Below are 21,169 nucleotides of genomic sequence, written 5' to 3'. Positions count from 1 at the left end.
ACGGGTGGGACTAGGGTTTCCAGTTCTTTTAGGATTTTGAACAGCTCTTTGGTGTTGGAGTGGGATTCTGACTGAGATGCAGGTATTGTAGATGCTGGCTTTGGTGTTGATGGCTAATTTTTATGGAAGCAGCGCAGATGCTGAAGGCATCTTTGTTGCTAGGGGATGGGTTTTTCCCGCCAGATGTGTTCTTTAGCACGTTTGGCTTTGCTGAGATTAGCTAGGTCTTTGGTGAACCAGTTGTGGTGGTGGTCTTTTTTCAGAGTGGTTGTTTTGAGAGGGGTGTGGCGATCCAAGGTGTGGCTCAAGGCAGTGTTATAAGCTGAGAGAAAGGCCTCTGGGTTATTGTCATCAGGGCATGTTTCGAGGGAGGTCAGGATGGTAGGTTCTAGGAGTTCCTTAGTACGTTTTTTAGTGTGTCTAGCGATGATTAGTTGGTGGGCAGTTGTGGGTTTTTCAGTGGTGACGTGGAGGTGTAAGGTTAATAGAATCAAGGAGTAGTCTCTCCAGGGCACAGGGTTGATGTCTAAGATTTTGGTGGGGCTGTTTAGGGATAGGATCCAGTCAAGTGTGCAGCCTTTGATGTGGGTGGGTGGTTGGATGACTTGTATGAAGTTCATCTCTTGGAGCGTTGATGCGAGTGCCGAAGCCAGGCGATCGGCAGGGTCAGCGAAAGCCAAGATTGAAATCACCTAGGAGCAGGAATTTTGTATTGGGTTTCAGGAAGGGGCCAACGAGTAGGGATACGTCGGAGTCTGGTGTGCCAGAGGTGTTAGGCTGGCGGTAGATGAGTAGAACGTTTGTAGTGGTTTGAGGGCAGCGGTTGATCTTGGTGAGTAAGATTTTGTATCCAACGGGGGGGGAAGGGATCTGATGGGGAGGGAGGTTTTGGAGAAGATGGCGACTCCACCGCCCTGGTTGATGGGTCTGTCAGTGCGGAATATGGAGTAATTAGGAGGGATGGCGAGAGACAGGTAGGGTCCAGCTGCTTCATGTAGCCATGTCTCTGTGACAGCGAGCAGGTCATGGTCGTGGAGTAGTAGGTCGTGGATATCAGCGGCATGGCTGCAAATTGAGCAGGTGTGTATAAGGGCTAATGCTAGGGGCTTTTTGGGGCGTGGGGAGGGTTGTGGCTGGTTGTGGGGAAGGTGGTAGGTTGCCATGCTTTACAGTAATTAAGAAACTAAGAACGAGTCAAGTGTGGCTACTTAAGCATTAGCTATTTTCTGGCATAGACATAGACACGCTTACATCACATAATGAGTGAATTCATAGCTCCTGTCTCTTTAAAGTTACTGGAGTAGAGCAACGTAATCCCCATGGCATTCTCCAAAATATACCCACTACTGCATTCAGAACTAATGTTTAATTTTTATACTTAATATGGCCCTCAAAGATTGCGGATGGGTCAAACTTTCTAATTACCTGATATTCTGAAATAATCATGGGCAAATATTTGCACACTAAGAGCTTGATTTACAAAAGCATTTTACAATGGTGCAATCTCATTGAAAAACGCTTTGTAAATCATGCCCTACATTTTTTGTAAACCCTAATAAGGGTCGAAGTAAGAGAGTTCATTGTGACCTCTTGTCTCCAATGGGGTTGCCATGACAGCTGCTCAACATGTTATACTCCCGGACATCGATAACTGATCATCACCTCAAGTCTATTCAGGCCCAATTTCAACACAAAAGATCTATTTCCTCTCCCAAAGCCCATTCTTTGCGTGTTGCTTTTTTAATATATATTATGTTATTGAGATTTGCACAGCACCCTGGTGCCATTTTAATCACCTCTAGGTGCCCACGTGGATCTGAAGCAGAAAAGATGAGGGTTTAGGTGAACAGATGTAATAGACAGGTGTGCTTTGCTATTGGTGTATTTGTATTCTGTATTTGTCCATATATATTGCGCCGGAGCCCGCAGGCATCAGGGCGCAGAAAGAAAGAAGAAAAAAAAGGGGTAGGAAGTGCAGAAACAGAGAACAGAAAATAGGGAAGGGTTACTCAAAAATAATCGTTTTCACCCCTTTCCTAAATTTCAACAGGTTGTATTCCACGCTCGGGTTTCTTCGAAGTTTATTCTAAAAGATGGCGGCTTGAGTGGTGAAGGATTGCTCAGACCCCTTGCATGCTTACTCCTGGGGAGAGGTAAGCAGACTCCATCACTCGTTCTGGTAAGTCTAGCTGAGTGATGAAGCTTGACACGCTCTTTTAGGTAACCAGGGGCTTGGCCATACAAGCACTTACGTACAATTGCAAGGACTTAGAACTGGATCCGGGTTTAAACAGGAAGCCAATGAAGAGTCCATCTATGATCGGAAATAGGTTCAGGCCTGGGTATATTTTTAATAATGCAAGCTGCATCATTTTGTAGAACTTGAATACGCCCGAGAATGTTTTTTACTAGTCCCGAGCATCAATGCATTACAATAGACTATCCTTGGCATTATAAGGGCGTGAACAAGCGCAGCGCAGTTCGCTTCCGAAACATATGCTTTCACCAACCTCAAAAGCCTGAGTATATATTGGGCTTTATGAGCAACACTTTAGATATTGGCTTCTGAGCTCAAAGAAACTTTCTGAGTCGTTTTTTTCCACGGATACCAGAAAGGGCACACAGATGCCAGTTTCTCCCGGATCTACACGCACCAAGGCGTTTGTCCAAGATAATATGGGGTAGTGCCTGCTCGCTTGCCGAACCACTGAAATGTGGTGTCCCTCAGGGCGCCTGTTTATTCCCTTCCCTCTTCAATGTGTACTGCCGCCTACTTAGCGATCTGCTGGGCGGGATGAGCGCACACGTTACCAACTATGCAGATGAAACCAAGCTTGTTTTGGAGCTTTCACGTTTGTTTCACGCACATCTGTCTTTTCTTGGTGGTTCCTGATGTGTACCCCAAAGGCAGTTTTGTTTCCAGGTGCGAGACCTGGGGAGCGTCTGAGTGTTCTGGCCAGTAGTAGGGTTTGCAAGTAGATTGGAGAGGTGTAGATTTGTGACTGTATTGGGTGGGTTCAGTGTTTTGTTTAGCAATTTGTGTTGGCAATTTTTTGAGCATGTGCTAAGTGAGGGTGGATGAAACATGGGGTTCTTAGTAGGTTGTATCCTTTGAATATAGTTTGTGAGAAAAGTTACTTTGACGTGCTTAGATTTATTATTGTCCCGGTGATGGGGAACTTTTTGAGAGAGGGTTCAGGTTCGGAGGTTTCTAGTTTCAGGTCATGTTTGTAGGAATATATAGATACAGAACACAGTATAGAGTAGTGTATTCCGGCATTTCTTGAGAAACACCTAGACCTTGTATATGCTGTGTAAGCAGCGCAATGCACTTATTTCTGACAATACCTACATATGAAACACAATAGGGACTAATGTAATTGCCTTAAATCTGAAAGCATCTAGATAGAAAATATACCATCGAGCAGTGTGCTGCGCCCACGAGCCACAACACACAGGCAGAGAACAGCGTATTGTTGAGTGCTAGCCTCTTATATTTGAGAAACACCCAAAAAGAGACAAATGTACAGGGATGTACAATGGACCCCATCTGGTTCCAGGCAGAGATAACCATATTGAGCAGTGCAGTTCCCTTATATTTGAGATCACTCAGATAGAACACAATTCAGAGCAGTGCAATGCGCCCATGTGTCAGGACACTTAGGGCCTCATTACAAGTCTGCCGGTCTAGAATTAGGGTGCTGGTAGCAACGTACCGGCACCCATTCTGGACCGGCAGACTACAACTGTGCCTGCCGGGGCCTCTGCGCCCGGCAGTGTCTCACCTGCCGGGGCGCATCGGCTGCGGTAGGCACAGTTTTCACAGAAGCACTGCCACTGTTAGCAACGTTGCCAGTGCTTCTGTATCCCCACTCCCATAGAGTCAAATGCGACTCTATGGGAATGGGGACTTACGATTTCCGCCGCCTGAGATCACGGGTCGCCAGGACTTCTCCCGGTTGCACCGGGATCTCAGGCGGCAGAAACGTTGTTACAGAGTTGGTGGCAACTGCCGGTGGCACCGGTGGGTAATGAGGCCCATAAACAAAATTCCCTATATTTCTCAGTGCAAGGCGCTTATGTTTGATTACAACTTGATTTTAAACACAATTTTGAGAAGTGCAGTGTACCTATATCTGACAACACCCAGGTTGAAAACACAATTTAGGACAGTGTACTGCCCTCATGTTTGAGAACATCTAGGTTAAAAATATAATAAAGAGCAGTGTAATGCGCTTATGGCTGGCAACCTCTAGAGAACACAATATACAGCAGTGCAATGCGCCTATGTTTTAGAACACCCATATAGTGCACACAGTGTATAGAGCAGTGCAATGCGCATATGTCTGGCAACACCTAGAAGCAAAACACAGCACAGAGCAGTGCAACGCATGTAGTGGGGCATTTAAGGTTTCTGCTCCTTTAGGCTCAGATAAGTGCATGCCCCCCCAACTTTGCTCCACCTCTGCCAGACTCTGCACCTTCAACACATTCCACCCCTTCAACAAACTCTGTCCACGTTGTCCAAACTACACCCCTTCACTCCCATTTTGTCCCACATTTTGGCTCCATAACATTATAAGGATATTTTTAAGGTTGCAGGGATTAGAAAGTTACTGCTTTCTCTCTATTAATTCAAGCCTGTTATCTTCTGTTATGTTAGTTGAAAGAGTGTGTTAAGATCCCAGCTGCCCAAGATTTGCAAAAGGCAGTGTGTTCTACAGTCGAGTGCACTAGAGGTAATTGTTTTGGCTAATTGTCTACCATCGGTTAAGTCCAAAAACAATATTTTAGCGGAAGTGATAAGAACATAAACTGTCTGCCAACTGGACACCAGTGAGAGAAGGTTGGAATGAGGAATGTTGGTTTTAATGCTAATATCTGGTTTCTTTCACGAATTGCCTGCTGTCACTCTATGAGAAGCACCTAGACTGTTCTGTAATATTAATGCAACATAACTACATTTCTACATCCAGTCTTGTCAGTTTACATATGAAATATATGCAAGCTGTACATGTACATTGGGAAACCAAGCTGGAACTGGCCGTGACAGAACTCAAAACAGTGCTGGAGCTCAAGGCCGGGGCGGTACAAGAAGACTGAACCTTCTCAGGCAAGATGTCAGGTCCCTGGCAGAGCGCACTGAAAACCTGGAAAAGGAAGTGGGCCCGAATACAGCGGATTGTGCTGCACACAAATCAGAACTTCACGCCCTGGTGCAGCGTGTGGGCAACTTAGAGAATAGGGCGGAGGAGGCAGAAGGGCGTGCCCGGAGGAACAATATCCGTATTGTTGGCTTGGCGGAAGGAGCGGAAGGTCATAACCCCACGGAGTTTATCGAAACTATGCTGCTGCAGGAGATAGCTGGGGGAGCCTTGTCCCAGGGGTTCTCAGTGGAAACAGCACATAGGGCCTTAATGAGGAAACCGCCGCCGGGTAACCCACCCAGACCGGTTATTGCTAAAATCCTTAACTATCGGGACGGGAGAGAATCCTGGAGCATTTCCGTAAGGCTGGAACAATACAAAGGGGTACAGCAAAAATAACGGCATACCCGGATTATACTCTGATGGTGCATTGGAGCCATATGAACTTTGGGACTGTTAAGAGGAGACTATGAGAGGCGCGCCACAAATACATGTTGTTATAACCGGCGAAGCTGAAAGTCTTTCACAAGAACAGGACCTTCTTTTTTGAAACTCCGGAAGATGCCATGGAATGGCTCGACACGAAGGGTTGCCCCCAGGAGTCGGATGCGCGGAAAGGAGAAGGAGGAGGAGAAGATAAGTAACGAGCAAAGGGAACATGGGAGGGTACCAGGACTTAAGAATATGGGACTTGATCATAGTAACTGAAGTAGCCTGTTGACGGGTATTACCAGGCCGAGGAAACATGACCCGTGAACACTTTGATTATCACTTTTTTAGGGAGCCTTGCAGGGCCAATCTTCGTACCCCCATTTAGTGTTTCGTTAGGTCGCTGATAGAGCTGCAACACCCTGCTGGGGTCTTGACCTGGGGATCCAGAGCAGGCCTAAATGCAGGGGAGCCTGAGATCCAGGGATGGAGCTGGGCATTTGTTGGGGTTGGGGGAGGGTCGGGAGGAGGGAGGGAAGGGACTGTGTGCAGTTGTGTGTTGTAGTTGGGGAGGAATTATGGGGTGAGCCCACGCCCCAGGAAAAGGGAGGGGAAGGAGGTGGGAAGTTTGGTATGTATATAGTTATAGAAGAGTCAAAGGGTTGTATCTGCATTGCGTGAATGGGAGGGATTGGCTGGAAGTGAGGGAGGAGAGTATTAACGAGCTATGGGAGATCTCAAGATAATAACATGGAATGTCAGGGGACTTAACATTTATAGGAAGAGGAATAAGGTCATGCTGTATTTGAGAAGGCAAAAGATAGATATTGCACTGCTACAGGAGACTCATCTGACGCGGGAAAAGTTGGAGCTAGTTGGGAAAAAATGGAAAGGGATTGTGGTGGGTGCGTCATATTCTGCCTACGCAAGGGGAGTGCTTGTCTGGGTGGCGCCGCACGTCCCGTTTCAGCTACTACAGGAAGCGGCGGAAACTGATGGGAGGATGGTCATATTGAGAGGGCTGGTAGAGAATAAAGAGGTATGCATCGTAAATACGTATGCCCCCAATCAAAATACGGCGGCATACTTCAGAACTCTGTGCACCAACCTTAGTATGTGTGTGGGTGGTGTGGTTATTTGGGGCGGGGACTTCAATTGTGTAATGAACCCCAAGATAGACAGATCTGATGGTAGGATCGACAGGCCTGTCCCAACGGCTAAAGCATTGCAGGTGTTACTAGATGATTTTGGCTTTGTAGACTTGTGGAGAACAAAACATCCTAATGGGAGGCAATATTCGCACTATTCAGCTCCGCATCAGCTACATATGAGACTGGATTATGTCTTTGCCACGCCGGACGTAATGACGGAGATCACTCAAATAGAATATAAGGCGGGGGTCCTCTCGGACCACTCGCCCCTGGTCTTCAGGTGGCAATACTGCCCCCCCGAGGGTGCGGATTCCAACATGATGCCTCCGAGCAGAGGCACTCAAAGATCCGGTCTTTAGAGAGGATATAAAAGATGAGATCAAGTGAACACTGGTAGTGTTGACTCGGCAGGTACACTATGGGAAGCCTTAAAGATGGTGATGCGGGGGGCTGCCATAGCTAAATCAAAGGGCCTGCAGGGCGGGGTCCTGGCTGACCTACAAAGGGCAGAAGATGAACTAGAAAGAGCATTAGAAAATGGCAGTGTGGATACAGAGCTAGTACTTACACTACAGCAGCGATGCACGGAACACTGGGAAAGGCTCTGCAACCTCAATTATAAAAAGTATGTAGAGAGACAGCATGCGGGAGGGGATAAAACGGGTAGGCTCTTAGCGTGGCTGTACAAGAGCGAAACCCCTAGGCCCCCGATCAGGACAAAAACTAGAGAAGATGGTGAGGTAGTGGACACCCAAGAAGGAGTCAATAAGGAATTTGCGGATTATTACAGGGTGCTATACGGCGACAAGGAGGGGGGCAGTCTAGAGGAGATAACCGAAACATTAGAAAATATAGGACTGCCCAAGATAAGTGATGAGGAACGAGAAGAGCTTGATGCGCCAATTACCTTGGAGGAGTTGGAAGAGGTCGTAAAACAGCTGCCTACCAGTAAGACCCTGTGAGCAGATGGGTTCCCCAGTGAATTTTATAAAGTATGCAGAGAAGAAGTGCTTCCCCCAATGCTTGAAATGCTTAACGAAGCGTTTGAGACGGGAAGGTTGCCGGAGTCACTCAGAGAAGCGATTATAATACCGCTCCCGAAACCCAACAAACCAGGGCAAAGCTGTGGCTCCTATAGGCCTTTGTCGATGTTGAACCAGGACAGCAAGATATTGACGGCTGTCCTGGCAAACAGATTGCGAAGAGTAATTAGCAAATTGATCCACCCAGACCAAACGGTCTATGTCCCGAATAGGAATATAACTCATAACCATAGGCGACTCCATCGGGTGGTTGAATGCGCGGGTAGGAATGAAGGTGAAATGGCGATTGTATCCTTAGACGCAGTAAAAGCTTTCGACTCGGTTAAGTGGCCATGGCTGTTGGCGGCCCTGGGAGGATACGGAGTGGGGCCGGGTTATATCAGGTGGGCGAAAATGCTATACAGTGAGCCGCTAGCCAGAGCTAGAACCGGATCAGTGATATCAGAGAGATGGCAATTTAGTAGAGGCACTAGGCAGGAGTGCCTCTGGTCCCCGATGCTTTATATTTTAGCCCTGGAGCCCCTAGCAATATACCTCAGGCAACAATATGATACAATAGGTATTGAGGTAGGGGGGGGGAACAGCACCTAATATCCTTATTTGCGGATGATTTGTTATTATACTTAAAATACCCAGAAGAAAATCTTCAATACATTTTGGAAGTGATGGAGAGGTATGCTGGGTGGTCCGGCATAGCGGTGAATCCTCAAAAATCTAGCATATTCCCGCTAAGTAGCTATGGAGGGACCCCAGTGCAAAAGTTACCGGTGTTACAGATACCATGGGTGGTTAGTTCTTTCCGTTACCTTGGAATAGACGTGTATCACACGGCTGAAGAGGAACATAAGCACACCGAGATAGCTATTGAGAAAATCCAGAAATGCATGAGGTTTTGGGAGAAGTTACCCCTAGCAATGATGGGACGGGGGGCAATGCTTAAGATGGTGGTCCTGCCTAGGCTCCTACATTATTTTAGTAATATCCCACATTTAATACCCAAGAGGTTTTTTACTAAACTGAATAGTATGTGCAGGGACTTCCTATAGCATGGTACCCGGAATAGAGTGGCGCTATGGAAGTTACAGAACTTCTATGAAAATGGGGATATTAAATTGCCTAATTTTGAGGTTTACTATGTAGCAAGTCAACTACAATATGTGGCCAAGTGGCTCTCTGATGAAGCTACCCCTGAACTTAGGTTGTTTGGGCAGGACTGTACCCCATTTTACCTAAGGGAAATTATATGGTTGCCTGAGTCAGACATGAAGGAGCGCCCTGGGATGATGATGCTGGGGTGGAAAATGTGGCGTTGAGCATGCCTGATGATGGAGGACCCACTCCCATGCTCCCCGCAGGTACCGCTGGTGGGTTTAGCGGGAGGAGATAAGCAGTTGAAGGTGATTATCAGAACCTACTGGGAATCGGTGGGGCTGGTAACGCTAGGGGACATCTGGCAAGAGGGGACCATTAGGGATTTTGTAGAACTTGGGGAGGAGGTGAGATTACATACGGGCCAATATGTTACGTACCTTAGGATGGTCCAGAAAATTCGGAAAATGTGGCCTGAAACAGTGCTGACTGAGGAACCAGACGCTATTATGGGGATAATATATGACATATCAGAGGGAGGGCATGAGATTTCTAGATTGTATGAGATGGTGATGACTAAAGTTGGGAAGAAATTGACACATTTGGACTGTATTGGGAAGCGGAGGTGGGGGCCCCGATGGAAGATGGGATGTGGGAACGTGCCCTGAGTTATCACAAGAAGGTGTCAAGAAATGCAAGACTAAAACAAATACAACTGCATATAACGCATAGAGCATACATGACCCCTCTGAGGATATCCAAGTTCAAAAACGCTGGGCGACAGGCATGCCCTAAGTGCGATATGGAAAACGCTGACATGACACACATGTTTTGGTCATGCCCAATAATTGAGTGTTTCTGGGGTGAAGTGGCACAAAACTTAGCAGAGAAGGGGGTCACGCTTGTCATAGACACGGCCTGGGCCTGCTTGTTAGGAGGGTTCCCCAGACCACGGAAACTTAAACATGTTGGGAAATTGAAAGATTTGGCATACGTGCTAGCAAAACGGAGGATTGCCATGGGATGGAAGAAGTGCCACAAGCCACGGGTGGAGGTATGGTGGAAGGAGCTGCAGAAATGGGCAGAGGCTGAAACAATGGTATGGCAGGAGGCGAGCAGCATGAACGGGGAGGAGGAAGTGGGTACCCTGATGGCATGGAAACTATTAATAGCGGAACTGTTCGGATCTATATCGGACCCAGTGTATCCGAGGGAAGTGAGACCATGCCACGTGTAGCAGATATTGAATGCGAAGTACAAACAGGCTCATAATGGAGGGTGGGACTGGGGGAGCAGTGGCAAAAAAAGGAAAAACAAAATAATGTTTCAATGGAACTGTTGTAAATAGCACTGCGGGTTGGGATTGTTTGTATTGTTGTTTGGTTTAAAGAAACTCAATAAAAAAAAATTTAAAAATAAATGCATTGTGTGACACACTTTGCATTTGGTAATCCTGGTAATATTGAGCATGCAGCAGAATGTTATCAAAGACGCAGGATAAATGCAGCAGGGATTCCATTTGCCTGCTTAGCACTGAGCAGCTTCTGTAAGGATGGCGTAATGGATATCTTTACGGGACTTATTTATATATACAAAGGTGACAGAATTAGCATTCTTCAAAAACTGAGTATTATTGACTCAGGCAAAGCTATCCCAACATGTTTCAGTTCTTCTTTGCACTAATTGTATGAACTTTCTTCAGGGGAAGAACTCTATTTTCTTCCCCTGAAAGAGAGAGAAAAAAACGCTCAGACCGTGGAAAGAATCATGGTGGAAATGCTACGGGCATTTATCTACCATATATGAGGTATTTTGTCAGCACTGGTGGTGGACGTGGTCAAGGCTTCAGCTTTGTTTAGTATTATAGCATTGTTGGGAAATGCATAATACAATTGTTTTAGAAACAATGGTGCATGTGGGAGGTTGACACTCAATTCTCAGGTTTAGATTGAAAGGCACAAGATGGTGTTAAATATAATGACAGTAGTAGTATGGTGACGGGACGAGGAGTTTGAAGTGGTCTTGGTGTTGACACGCTACAAATGGATTGTGTGTGTGTGTGTTTTTCTGCAGCACTGGTCAGGACCCAGGGTATTCAAGACACACAAAGAAAATTATAAAGACTTGACAATAGAAGTCTGCAGCTACTTTAGTGTGCATTGACACACCAGCACTACTAATATCCTACTAGGAGGTATGTAGTTTTTGGTAGTATTTGTGAGGCTGTTTGATAGCAACCTATGGACCTCACCCAGTATATTGCAAGTAATGAGCATGTTTACTGGGTTGTTGAGCTATTTTGATGTGGAGCTTTTACTGACTTACATTCATGGATGGTGGTGATATATAGTGATAGTCCCCCCTTTCTTTCTCTTTATTTGTTGGTTTTAGGAGTAGTATTGAAATCTCCTTGCGTGGCCCTGGATTGCATGGTAGAGACTAAGAAAATAGAGTTCTTCCCCTGAGGAAAGTTCATGCAATTAGTGCAAAGAAGAATTGAAACATGTCGGGATAGCTTTGCCTGGGTCAATAATACTCAGTTTTTGAAGAAGTGTTAAAATTATTTTTGTGTGTTTTTTGTACTGTGTTGTATTTATTGTATATGACTATATGTGTGTGGAATTGGTGATTTGTACTGGTTTTATATCTACCATGTTTTGTCCTGTTGGGTCATTTTCATGAAAAACATTTTTAGGAGTTTTTAATACTTTGTGAAAAACTTATTGTGGAAAAACATCACGTACTGGGTCTATTTCTTCAAGACTATATGTACAGGTAGGGGTTGTCACACCAGACCAGATGTATAGATCAGCATTGTTGTGAAAAATGTTAATTCTGTCTCCTTTGTATATATAAATAATTGTGGTCGGCCCTGACCGTGTGAGAGAAGGAGCATTCTATAAAAAAAAGGTGGTACTGTTGGCGTTCAATAAGGTGGATATCTTTACGGGACGCCTTTACAGCTGTTAAGCAGTGTGTACCCTTAGCAGACAGTTTTTGTTCTCAACCTTCCATAGCTTTGGGTATACTTTCATAGGTTCATTGATGCACTTGCTCATTCAGATTTACTCTTCGCCATTTTAACTTCTCTATGATCTATTTCATGCTTGCGCCTTTTGGGCAGCCACAGACCTCTGAAATGTGGGGCCGGGGAGGGAAATTAGTGCTTGATTCTGAACATCATTTTAGTGCCACCTGTGCGGACTCTGTGCTTGACTTAGGCATAGGCATGTGTTTAATATTGTATAATGATGCATAATGTTTAACCTTTACTTTTGTGAAGGTAAAATCCCTTATTTTTGCCATAGTTTAAGAAATGCATGTCATTTATTTTAATATAAAAGTGATTGCTTAACACAGTGTATCTGTGTATTGATTAGAAAGAACTCCAGAGATAATGTGAAGTGCCACACCTAAGACCTATGAGGTTTTTGTTGTTTTGCATATTAAAGAGCATTTGGGAAGGTAAGAATGACCAAAGAGCTTTATATCTGTCATATAATTCTGTTAGAGTTGTATGACTGAATCAGTAAATACCTAAAGCACGCTGGGTTTAGTACGCGTTTCCTTTTTTTACATTTTTTGTTATATGTATATTTATATATATAACAACAAAAGTCACCCTAACAATAAAGCTTTTGCAAATATCCAGCATTTATACAAGTGTGGCCATCAAAGAGTTCAGCTGTCAGAGTGGAATGACTGCTAACGGTTCAACATTATTTTCAGTGTTGTGAATCAGTCAGACTCAGAGAAACAAAATTGGCTTATATTTCAAAATTGACAACCAGCAAATTCAAAATAATCTGAAATAAAATGCTGCTTCTCTGGCAATCTGCTGCCCTAGTCGGCCTTGTTGTAAATACGTCTATGAATGTGCCTATCTTTTACAACACCCATAAAGAGTATGCAGTGAATAGAGCAGTGCAATGTTCTATACACTGCAGAAGCAAGACCAGGGGCGTTGCTGGGGGGGGCTAAGGGGGCTATAGCCCCTGATCGTTTGGTTGTAGCCCCGGATAGAATCTCAGGAGCTACAGCAAAAAGGCTAGCTAGCCCCCAGTCCAACAGTACCGACATCACCTTAGCACCGGGTCTTTTCCAGACCTAGCAACTCCCCTGAGCAAGACACAACATAGAGCAGTGCAATGTGCCTATGATTTAGAACACCCCAGAGTACACAGTGTGTAGGGCAGTGCAAAGTGCCTATGATTTAGAACACCCCAGAGTACACCGTGCGTAGAGCAGTGCAATGTGCCTATGTTTTAGAACGCCCCAGAGTACACAGTGTATAGAGCAGTGCAATGTGCTTATGATTTAGAACACCCCAGAGCACACAGTGCACAGAGCAGTGCAATGTGCCTATGTTTTAGAACACCCCAGAGTACACAGTGTGTAGGGCAGTGCAATGTGCCTATGATTTAGAACACCCCAGAGTACACAGTGTATAGAGCAGTGCAATGTGCCTATGTTTTAGAACACCCCAGAGTACACCGTGCGTAGAGCAGTGCAATGTGCCTATGTTTTAGAACACCCCAGAGTAGACCGTGCGTAGAGCAGTGCAATGTGCCTATGTTTTAGAACACCCCAGAGTACACCGTGCGTAGAGCAGTGCAATGTGCTTATGATTTAGAACACCCCAGAGTACACAGTGCACAGAGCAGTGCAATGTGCCTATGATTTAGAACACACCCAGAGTACACAGTGCGTAGAGCAGTGCAACGTGCCTATGTTTTAGAACACCCCAGAGTACACAGTGCGTAGAGCACACAGTGCACAGAGCAGTGCAATGTGCCTATGATTTAGAACACCCCAGAGTACACAGTGCACAGAGCAGTGCAATGTGCCTATGTTTTAGAACACCCCAGAGTACACAGTGTATAAAGCAGTGCAATGTGCCTATGTTTTAGAACACCCCAGAGTACACAGTGGACAGAGCAGTGCAATGTGCCTATGTTTTAGAACACCCCAGAGTACACAGTGCGTAGAGCAGTGCAATGTGCCTATGTTGTAGAACACCCCAGAGTACACAGTATGTAGAGCAGTGCAACATGCTTATGATTTGGAACACCCCAGAGTACACAGTGCGTAGAGCAGTGCACTGTAACTATGTTTTAGAACACCCCAGAGTACACAGTGTATAGAGCAGTGCAATGCGCCTATGATTTAGAACACCCCAGAGTACACAGTGCACAGAGCAGTGCAATGTGCCTATGATTTAGAACACTCCCAGAGTACACAGTGCGTAGAGCAGTGCAATGTGCCTATGTTTTAGAACACCCCAGAGTACACAGTGCGTAGAGCAGTGTAATGTGCCTATGTTGTAGAACACCCCAGAGTACACAGTGTGTAGAGCAGTGCAACATGCTTATGATTTGGAAACCCCATAGTACACAGTGCATAGAGCAGTGCAATGAGCCTATGATTTAGAACACCCCAGAGTACACAGTGCAATGTGCCTATGTTTTATAACACCCCAGAGTACACAGTGCACATAGCAGTGCAGTGTGCCTATGATTTAGAACACTCCCAGAGTACACAGTGCGTAGAGCAGTGCACTGTAACTATGTTTTATAACACCCCAGAGTACACAGTGCATAGAGCAGTGCAATGAGTCTATGATTTAGAACACCCCAGAGTACACAGTGCAATGTGCCTATGTTTTATAACACCCCAGAGTACACAGTGCACAGAGCAGTGCAATGTGCCTATGATTTAGAACACTCCCAGAGTACACAGTGCGTAGAGCAGTGCAATGTGCCTATGTTGTAGAACACCCCAGAGTACACAGTGTGTAGAGCAGTGCAACATGCTTATGATTTGGAACACCCCAGAGTACACAGTGCGTAGAGCAGTGCACTGTGTCCTTGACGCATAAGTGCCTCCACCAGGCAGCCCCTCAATACCTAATAACTAGATTTACCAGACCTATCTCCTCCCGACCATCCAGAAAAGCCAATTCCAACCTCCTCCTTGTGCCCAGATTCAAACGGATGATGTCTGGGGGGAATAGTTTCCCCGTCAAAGCAGCTCAATGTTGGAACTCACTACCTCCATCACTCAGGGATGAATTGCCGTACCTACAATTTAGGTCCATGACTATCCACTGGCTCAAGGAACATGATTTTTAATACACTACTAGGCCGTGCCTTACCACAAATCCTACAAATCTCGTACACTAATGCTTACCCTGGCCTATTAGAGGCTACTTGTTTGATTACCTGTATATATTGTATACCTTGTGTGTGTGTGTGTTACTTGATAGTCCATTAATGTCAAGGTGCTTCCAGCAATGTAACCTCTGCTGGACCTACCTCTGTTGCTATGTAACTAAGTGTTTACAATCCTCTTGTCACTTTTTGCGCCTTGCTACCCTTTGGGTTAGGTGTGCACTATAAATAAAATAAACAAACAAACAAACGGTAACTATGTTTTAGAACACCCCAGAGTACACAGTGCAATGTGCCTATGTTTTATAACACCCCAGAGTACACAGTGCACAGAGCAGTGCAATGTGCCTATGATTTAGAACACTCCCAGAGTACACAGTGCGTAGAGCAGTGCAATGTGCCTATTTTTTAAATCACAGTATAGTGCATTTCCATGAGGCTGAGACAATGTTTGGATGCCTGTACATTTTATGGTCTCAGTGTGAAAAAATGTTCTGGAGGAGGATCCTGCAAGTGCCCCAATGCACCCCGAACGCAAGTATCAAATATGAACTGGGTCTGCTTTCAATGAATGCGAGAGTACAATGGAATACTCTTTCTATTTATAGGAAGATCATCGAAAAAGAAAGTGCTCCACAATACGAAATACTGAGACCAAATAAAACGAACAATCCAAAAGACGTCTTCGAGCTCTGGAAAAAGAACTGTGAAAATATTCTAGTACAACTGGCATCGACAAAGGAGATGTTGGAACAAAATCCCAACGCAGTAAAGAAAAAACTATGGGAGACTGACTGGATCAACACGGTCGCCCAGCGGGCAACCCATGTGTGTATGAAAGATTATGCATGGGAAAGCAAGGCACTAAACGTGATACCCAAGTACCTAAAAAAGTTTCCCTGAGCGAGGAGAAGAAACATTTTCCTAAAATTAAGGCTGAACCTATTTCACACGTCTGAGATTAAAAATATGAGAAAAAGGAAGGGCGAGACAATGGAAACTAATTGTCGATTCTGTAACAGTGAAACAGAGACATTAAAACACCTGATAATCTCGTGCCCGAAATTGAAAGCAATGAAAATCAAATTTTTGGGTACAGAGCTCTCAAAATTCTCCACCTACAGTGAGGAAGATTGGTGGAAAAGAATGCATGATGGAGAGAATGGAAAACTGACATTTGCATTAACCTTTTTGTTAGACGAACTGGACTCATTATTGACGGAGTTTGAAAACGAAAGTTTGTGGAGGAGATAAAGACATGTTTTAAAAAAGTTTGTAATAAACTGATTTAAATAAAAAAACAAAAATAAATGAAAAATAAAATAAAACACAGTATGGAGCATATACATTCTGTATTCTCAGTTGGTATGCTTTTCTGTGCGCCAGCTAGTTATTTGTTTTTCAGGGTGATTGCTTATTTAACAGTAATCCCAGTGATCCATTCATTTTTTGAAATTATGCTTGCTTTTATTTTCCTTTTCACGCTTTTTGTATGTGAATTCCACACACTTAATTAACATCTCTTGTGCCACATTTTTGGTCACTTTTCAAAAATCAAATCAATATTCCTTTCAATTTGTTACTTCAGTCTCAAAAACCAAATCAAAATTCCATGCACTTTGTTACTTCTCTCTAAACGTGTTCACCATGATCTATTTCATGGCTCATCAGGAGAGAATCCATTTAGTTGTCTGAAATTCCTTTTACGGTTTAGAAGTTTATTCTTAATTCCTTTCTGATTATTCCCAAAGTTTTCCTAGTCGCTATTAAACTTCCTTATGGTTCCTGTGAAGTTGGATACGATTGTCCCTATGCTGGTTCGCGCAGTGGAGGGACAATCGTATCCAACTTTTAAACCGTAAAAGGAATTTCAGACAACTAAATGGACAACTACCTAGATAGAAGCCACTGTGAAGAGTAAGGCAGAACAACCAGGCAGAAAAATACTGGACAGAGAACAGCAATGCGCTTATGGCTGAGAATATCTAAATATAAAACACAGAATAGAGCAGAGTGCAATGCCTTATATCAGAGTATACCTATATAGAAGCCGCTGTAAGGAGCAGTGCAGTACACCCAGGCAAAGCAATACTGTAAAGAGTGAGCACTGCACTAATGGCTGAGAACACCTACGCCCACTATGATAAATGATATGATAGGTTATTTAGAACGCGCTTAATACCCGGAGGTTTCTAAGCGTGGACCCTGGGATCGAACCTGTGGGGCTCTGTGTTGTCTTCCTTCCAAGGTGAGCACGTTGCCCCTGAGCTATCCTCCAGAGACAAAGTAATTTCTAGGATAATGAGGCCATTCAATTTGCAGGAGTCCTTCAGCCCATTTAGTACATGCTGCAGTCGGAAAAGTGTATGGCGTGGTCCCTATAGCCATACTCCTCACTGATGAGGCCCAACAAGGCCGAAACATGTCTGGGGATGCTTGTGGTCTTGTGCAGAAGTGATGTGACCTAGCAGTTCGGGCTGGATTGCCCCTTTTGAGGTGGATCCAAGACTGATTTGCACACTGTCTTACCCTTTTGCAATGGCTTGGCAGGAAAAGAAGGATGGTCTGGAGGGCTGCCCGGAGCAATGCTAGAGGTTAAGATTAATTCTAAACCTTCCAGCCATAACCTCTTTTGTTTTGCTGTGATCCCCACATGCAAGCATTGGAAGGTGAGCTGTACCTGATTTTGCAGGGAAAGAAATCATGGACCTTCTCCAAAACATTAGGCAGATCAGCGATATAAATATTAGCCAACAATGGCGCAAGCGCGCCCGCTTGGTTGAGACCATGCTGCATAGGAATACTGGCCGGCACTTGCCCTTCATCCGATGAGTTGAAGCTCACCATGGTACCCCTATATGATGCTTGCAAGAGCACAAGCAGCCAATCGTCTAGGGATCTCATGCTCCCCCAACTTGGCCCATAACTTAAATTCCCCTAATGCGGGGAGACAGTTGAAACCATGGTCTCGATTTTACAGATTAGGGGGCAATCCCGTGCTCTGGGACTCACGGGGAGGACATGCAAACAACCTTGTGCCCTGTTTAATACAAACACACCGTCTGTTTCTGGATAGCACACACGTACCTTTGCCACAGATCACATACAGGCCAGAACCATGTGTGATACACACAGTATGTGCTCTAGCGGAATTTCAAGGGGGCGCATTACAATTATTCCGACTGAATCAAGATGCGGGATATGGAATTTGGGCCATTGGGCTATAGGAGAAGGACCAGTAAAACAAAGTGTGGAGGGCTGGGGGAGGGGTGGGCGGCGAGACATCTAGGGGTTAAAAAAATATCAGCACAAACCAAAGAACAGCGTTAAAAGCAACCAATCACATACCATTTTCAAGATGTAAAATCACCTGAAAACGTTTCTCGGAAATAACATACAAATAATTCGTGTGTCCCACATGACACCTAGCTCCCCCTTGTCGCCCACCCCCAACCCCGCTTCTTCACTGACTCATACGTAAGTACATACATAGGATAACACAAGTAACGTGCACCCTGGACACCATACACAGGTCATTCAAGTGTGAACCACCGAATCAGCCCGAATAAAAAAAAACACAACTCTATCCCTGACAACACAATACACATCGTACTGCAGTGAGAACCTCTGTCCCCTCTGACCCTTGCACCTTGTGTCAGGCTTTAAAGGGCAGGTTAGAGTGATCTGGCCCTCGGGCAGGCAGCCGATCTCTGCCATTGCACAGGTCGGTGTTGCGCTGACTCTCACCTCCATCCTCGAACTGCTCCCTGAAATGCACCACGGGGTCGGCCAATACCGCTCCCGCCAGTCCGGCCAGCAGTAGCCAGCTGGTGCCCGACATCCCTCTATCAATGTGGAGCCTGAGCAGCGGGACCGAGGTCAGGGAACTGGACCGAGCTGTCAGAAGATGCTTCTATAGAGCACAGTCAACCTGTCACAGATGGCCTCTTGCAATTGGCTAAGAACAAGAACGCATGCATCCCGGAGAGCCAATCAACGCAGACCACGCACGGGGCGGGTACTGCGGGGAGATGCTGATCAGCCTGGGGAAGAAGCAGCAACAGTGGGTACTCAAAGCAAGAGCTAATGCAAATAAAAAGCGGACGTGCAGGGAGGCGTTCTCAAATCAGGAGCAGACGCGGCGGCCATGCCAGTACTGTAGACGCGATGGAAGCCCACAGTTTATAGAAACTGCCTTACCGGTTTTTTCTGACATCTTGAATGAGCCGATGTGAGTTTATGATATGATACAATATTTTATTTATATCGCGCTCATACACAAGTTTTTCAGAGCGTGTTTAAGATGTCAACTAACACAACACACAGAATCGTGCAACTAATGTTACAGCCATTTTACAAGATATGAATCTCACTAATCACTGCAAGGAAAATTACATAGCAAACCACAGAATTCTAAAAAAGACTAGAACACTGTCCGGGATACTGTCATTCTCTGGTTACTGGCATTATTACAAAGTGAGGCAACCACACACACCTGGCTGCGGAATCTGAGCCATGGATTCACTGCATTCACATGACAACATATTCCCAGAGATCTAAAGTTTCCCAGTGCCAAGTGATAAAGCCATCCAGTCGGTTTTATTCTTGGAATTCTGGGACTTGTAGTTTTGTCTTTTTCATTTAAAGTTGGGACTACAAATCCGAGAAATTCCAAAGAAAACCAGGCAAGAGATTTTTTCCCCCTCATGATAATGGAGAACTTGAGAGCGTATATTCCTTTTGGGAGATGCTCGTGCAGTCACATGCCTTTTTGTTGTTGCATTCTTGGATTTCTAGTCCTGGATTATAATGGGAAAATCCAGAACTACATGCCCTGGACTGCAAAGTAAAAACCTAGACTGGACTATATTTGCTTCTATCACATACCACTCAACCCTTTAAGGCACTCCTTTTTTTATTGAATGTTATTCAGTTATAAACAATAACTTAAAACATTAACATTTTATCAAAATTCAAAATGTTGACAAAAAAGAAAAGAACAATCAGTTAAAAAATAATTGATAATTCGTTTCCAGCGTGACTGCGGCTGGATTTCTTCGCCGATCCGGGCACAAGATCTGGCTATTCAGCCATCCCCCACCCTTTTTGACATCCTGACACGGGTGACCACCAAACAGCTCCAACACGAGCCTCCTGATATACCACCACTGCCTTGAGAAAGACTTTGGTTGAAACACGCGTCAGCTGTTTTTGTTTCACCTATTTTTGGCTCACTGCCATATTGACTGGTTTTGGTAGTATACACCAAATAAACACTATGGGCCTCATTACACGGACGGCGGTAAGGGTTAACGGTCACCATTAATGGCAACGGTGACCGTTAACCCTTACCGCCGTACTACGAGGTCCCATTGCGGGTTGGTGCTTTAACGCCTGCTTTTTGCAGGCGTTAAAAACCAACCCGCTAAGGGACCTCGGAGCTAATTACGGCACCGCAAAATTGCGGTGCCGTAATTAGCGCCTTCCCCATTCCCATAGAGCCCTATGGGGCAAAAATGGGAATGGGGAAGGGCAATGGCGGAAGGGGGATTTACCGCCCCTCCAACCTTGGAATGGGGCGGTAAATCCCCTTTCCGCCAAGGCGGTGCCGGTATTTTACCGGCATGAGCCATGGCGCTAATAGCGCCATGGCTCACCGCCTTCCGTGTAATGAGGCTATATGTCTACAAACCTAAAGACTGGACCATTATTAGACGACAAAAGATAGCCCTACTGCTATTTTTGGACACACTGATCCTGCCAGCGCCCACACCTAACCAGGGTTTGTCACCCCACCAAGCATCAATTACTCAGGAACCTTGGAGTTGGTTCCAGGACAAACCATGTACTAGGCAGCAGGCATAAAGCACAATCGCAAACAAAAGATGCGCATGGGACCACTAGTCCCAAACCTACAACTCCACAACTTTTGAAACAGTTAAAAAATAAGTCAATTAAAAAGTAATTGATCCAACAGAATACACATCATGAGTGTAATAAAACTACCATCACTTCCATTTTAAACCGATCTAAATACATGACATTTCCAATCAATAAAACACTTTAAGGATACTCTACTTAAAAGAAATCAAGTAAATATGGTGGAGTCTTTATGTAGATGTTGTCATTCTGAGCCAGAA

The 21,169-nt window shown here is 45.0% G+C and overlaps 1 protein-coding gene across 1 annotated transcript in view; it reads right to left on the bottom strand.

Moving 5' to 3' along the window:
- The window catches only part of LOC138547460 (calreticulin-like), a 281,960-nt gene extending 262,866 nt beyond the window's left edge, over positions 1-19,094 (bottom strand). Inside the window, exon 1 of the mRNA XM_069642212.1 lies at positions 18,777-19,094. Within this exon, the coding sequence (XP_069498313.1) occupies positions 18,777-18,870 (94 nt within the window). The 5' untranslated portion in view covers positions 18,871-19,094. The remainder of the gene's footprint in view (positions 1-18,776) is intronic.
- Positions 19,095-21,169: the final 2,075 nt, after the last annotated feature.

This window comes from Ambystoma mexicanum, chromosome 1q (genome assembly GCF_040938575.1).
Source record: "Ambystoma mexicanum isolate Mex_15411 chromosome 1q, UKY_AmexF1_1, whole genome shotgun sequence".
Classification (NCBI taxonomy): Eukaryota; Metazoa; Chordata; class Amphibia; order Caudata; family Ambystomatidae; genus Ambystoma; species Ambystoma mexicanum.
This window is presented reverse-complemented; position numbering and strand designations above follow the sequence as displayed.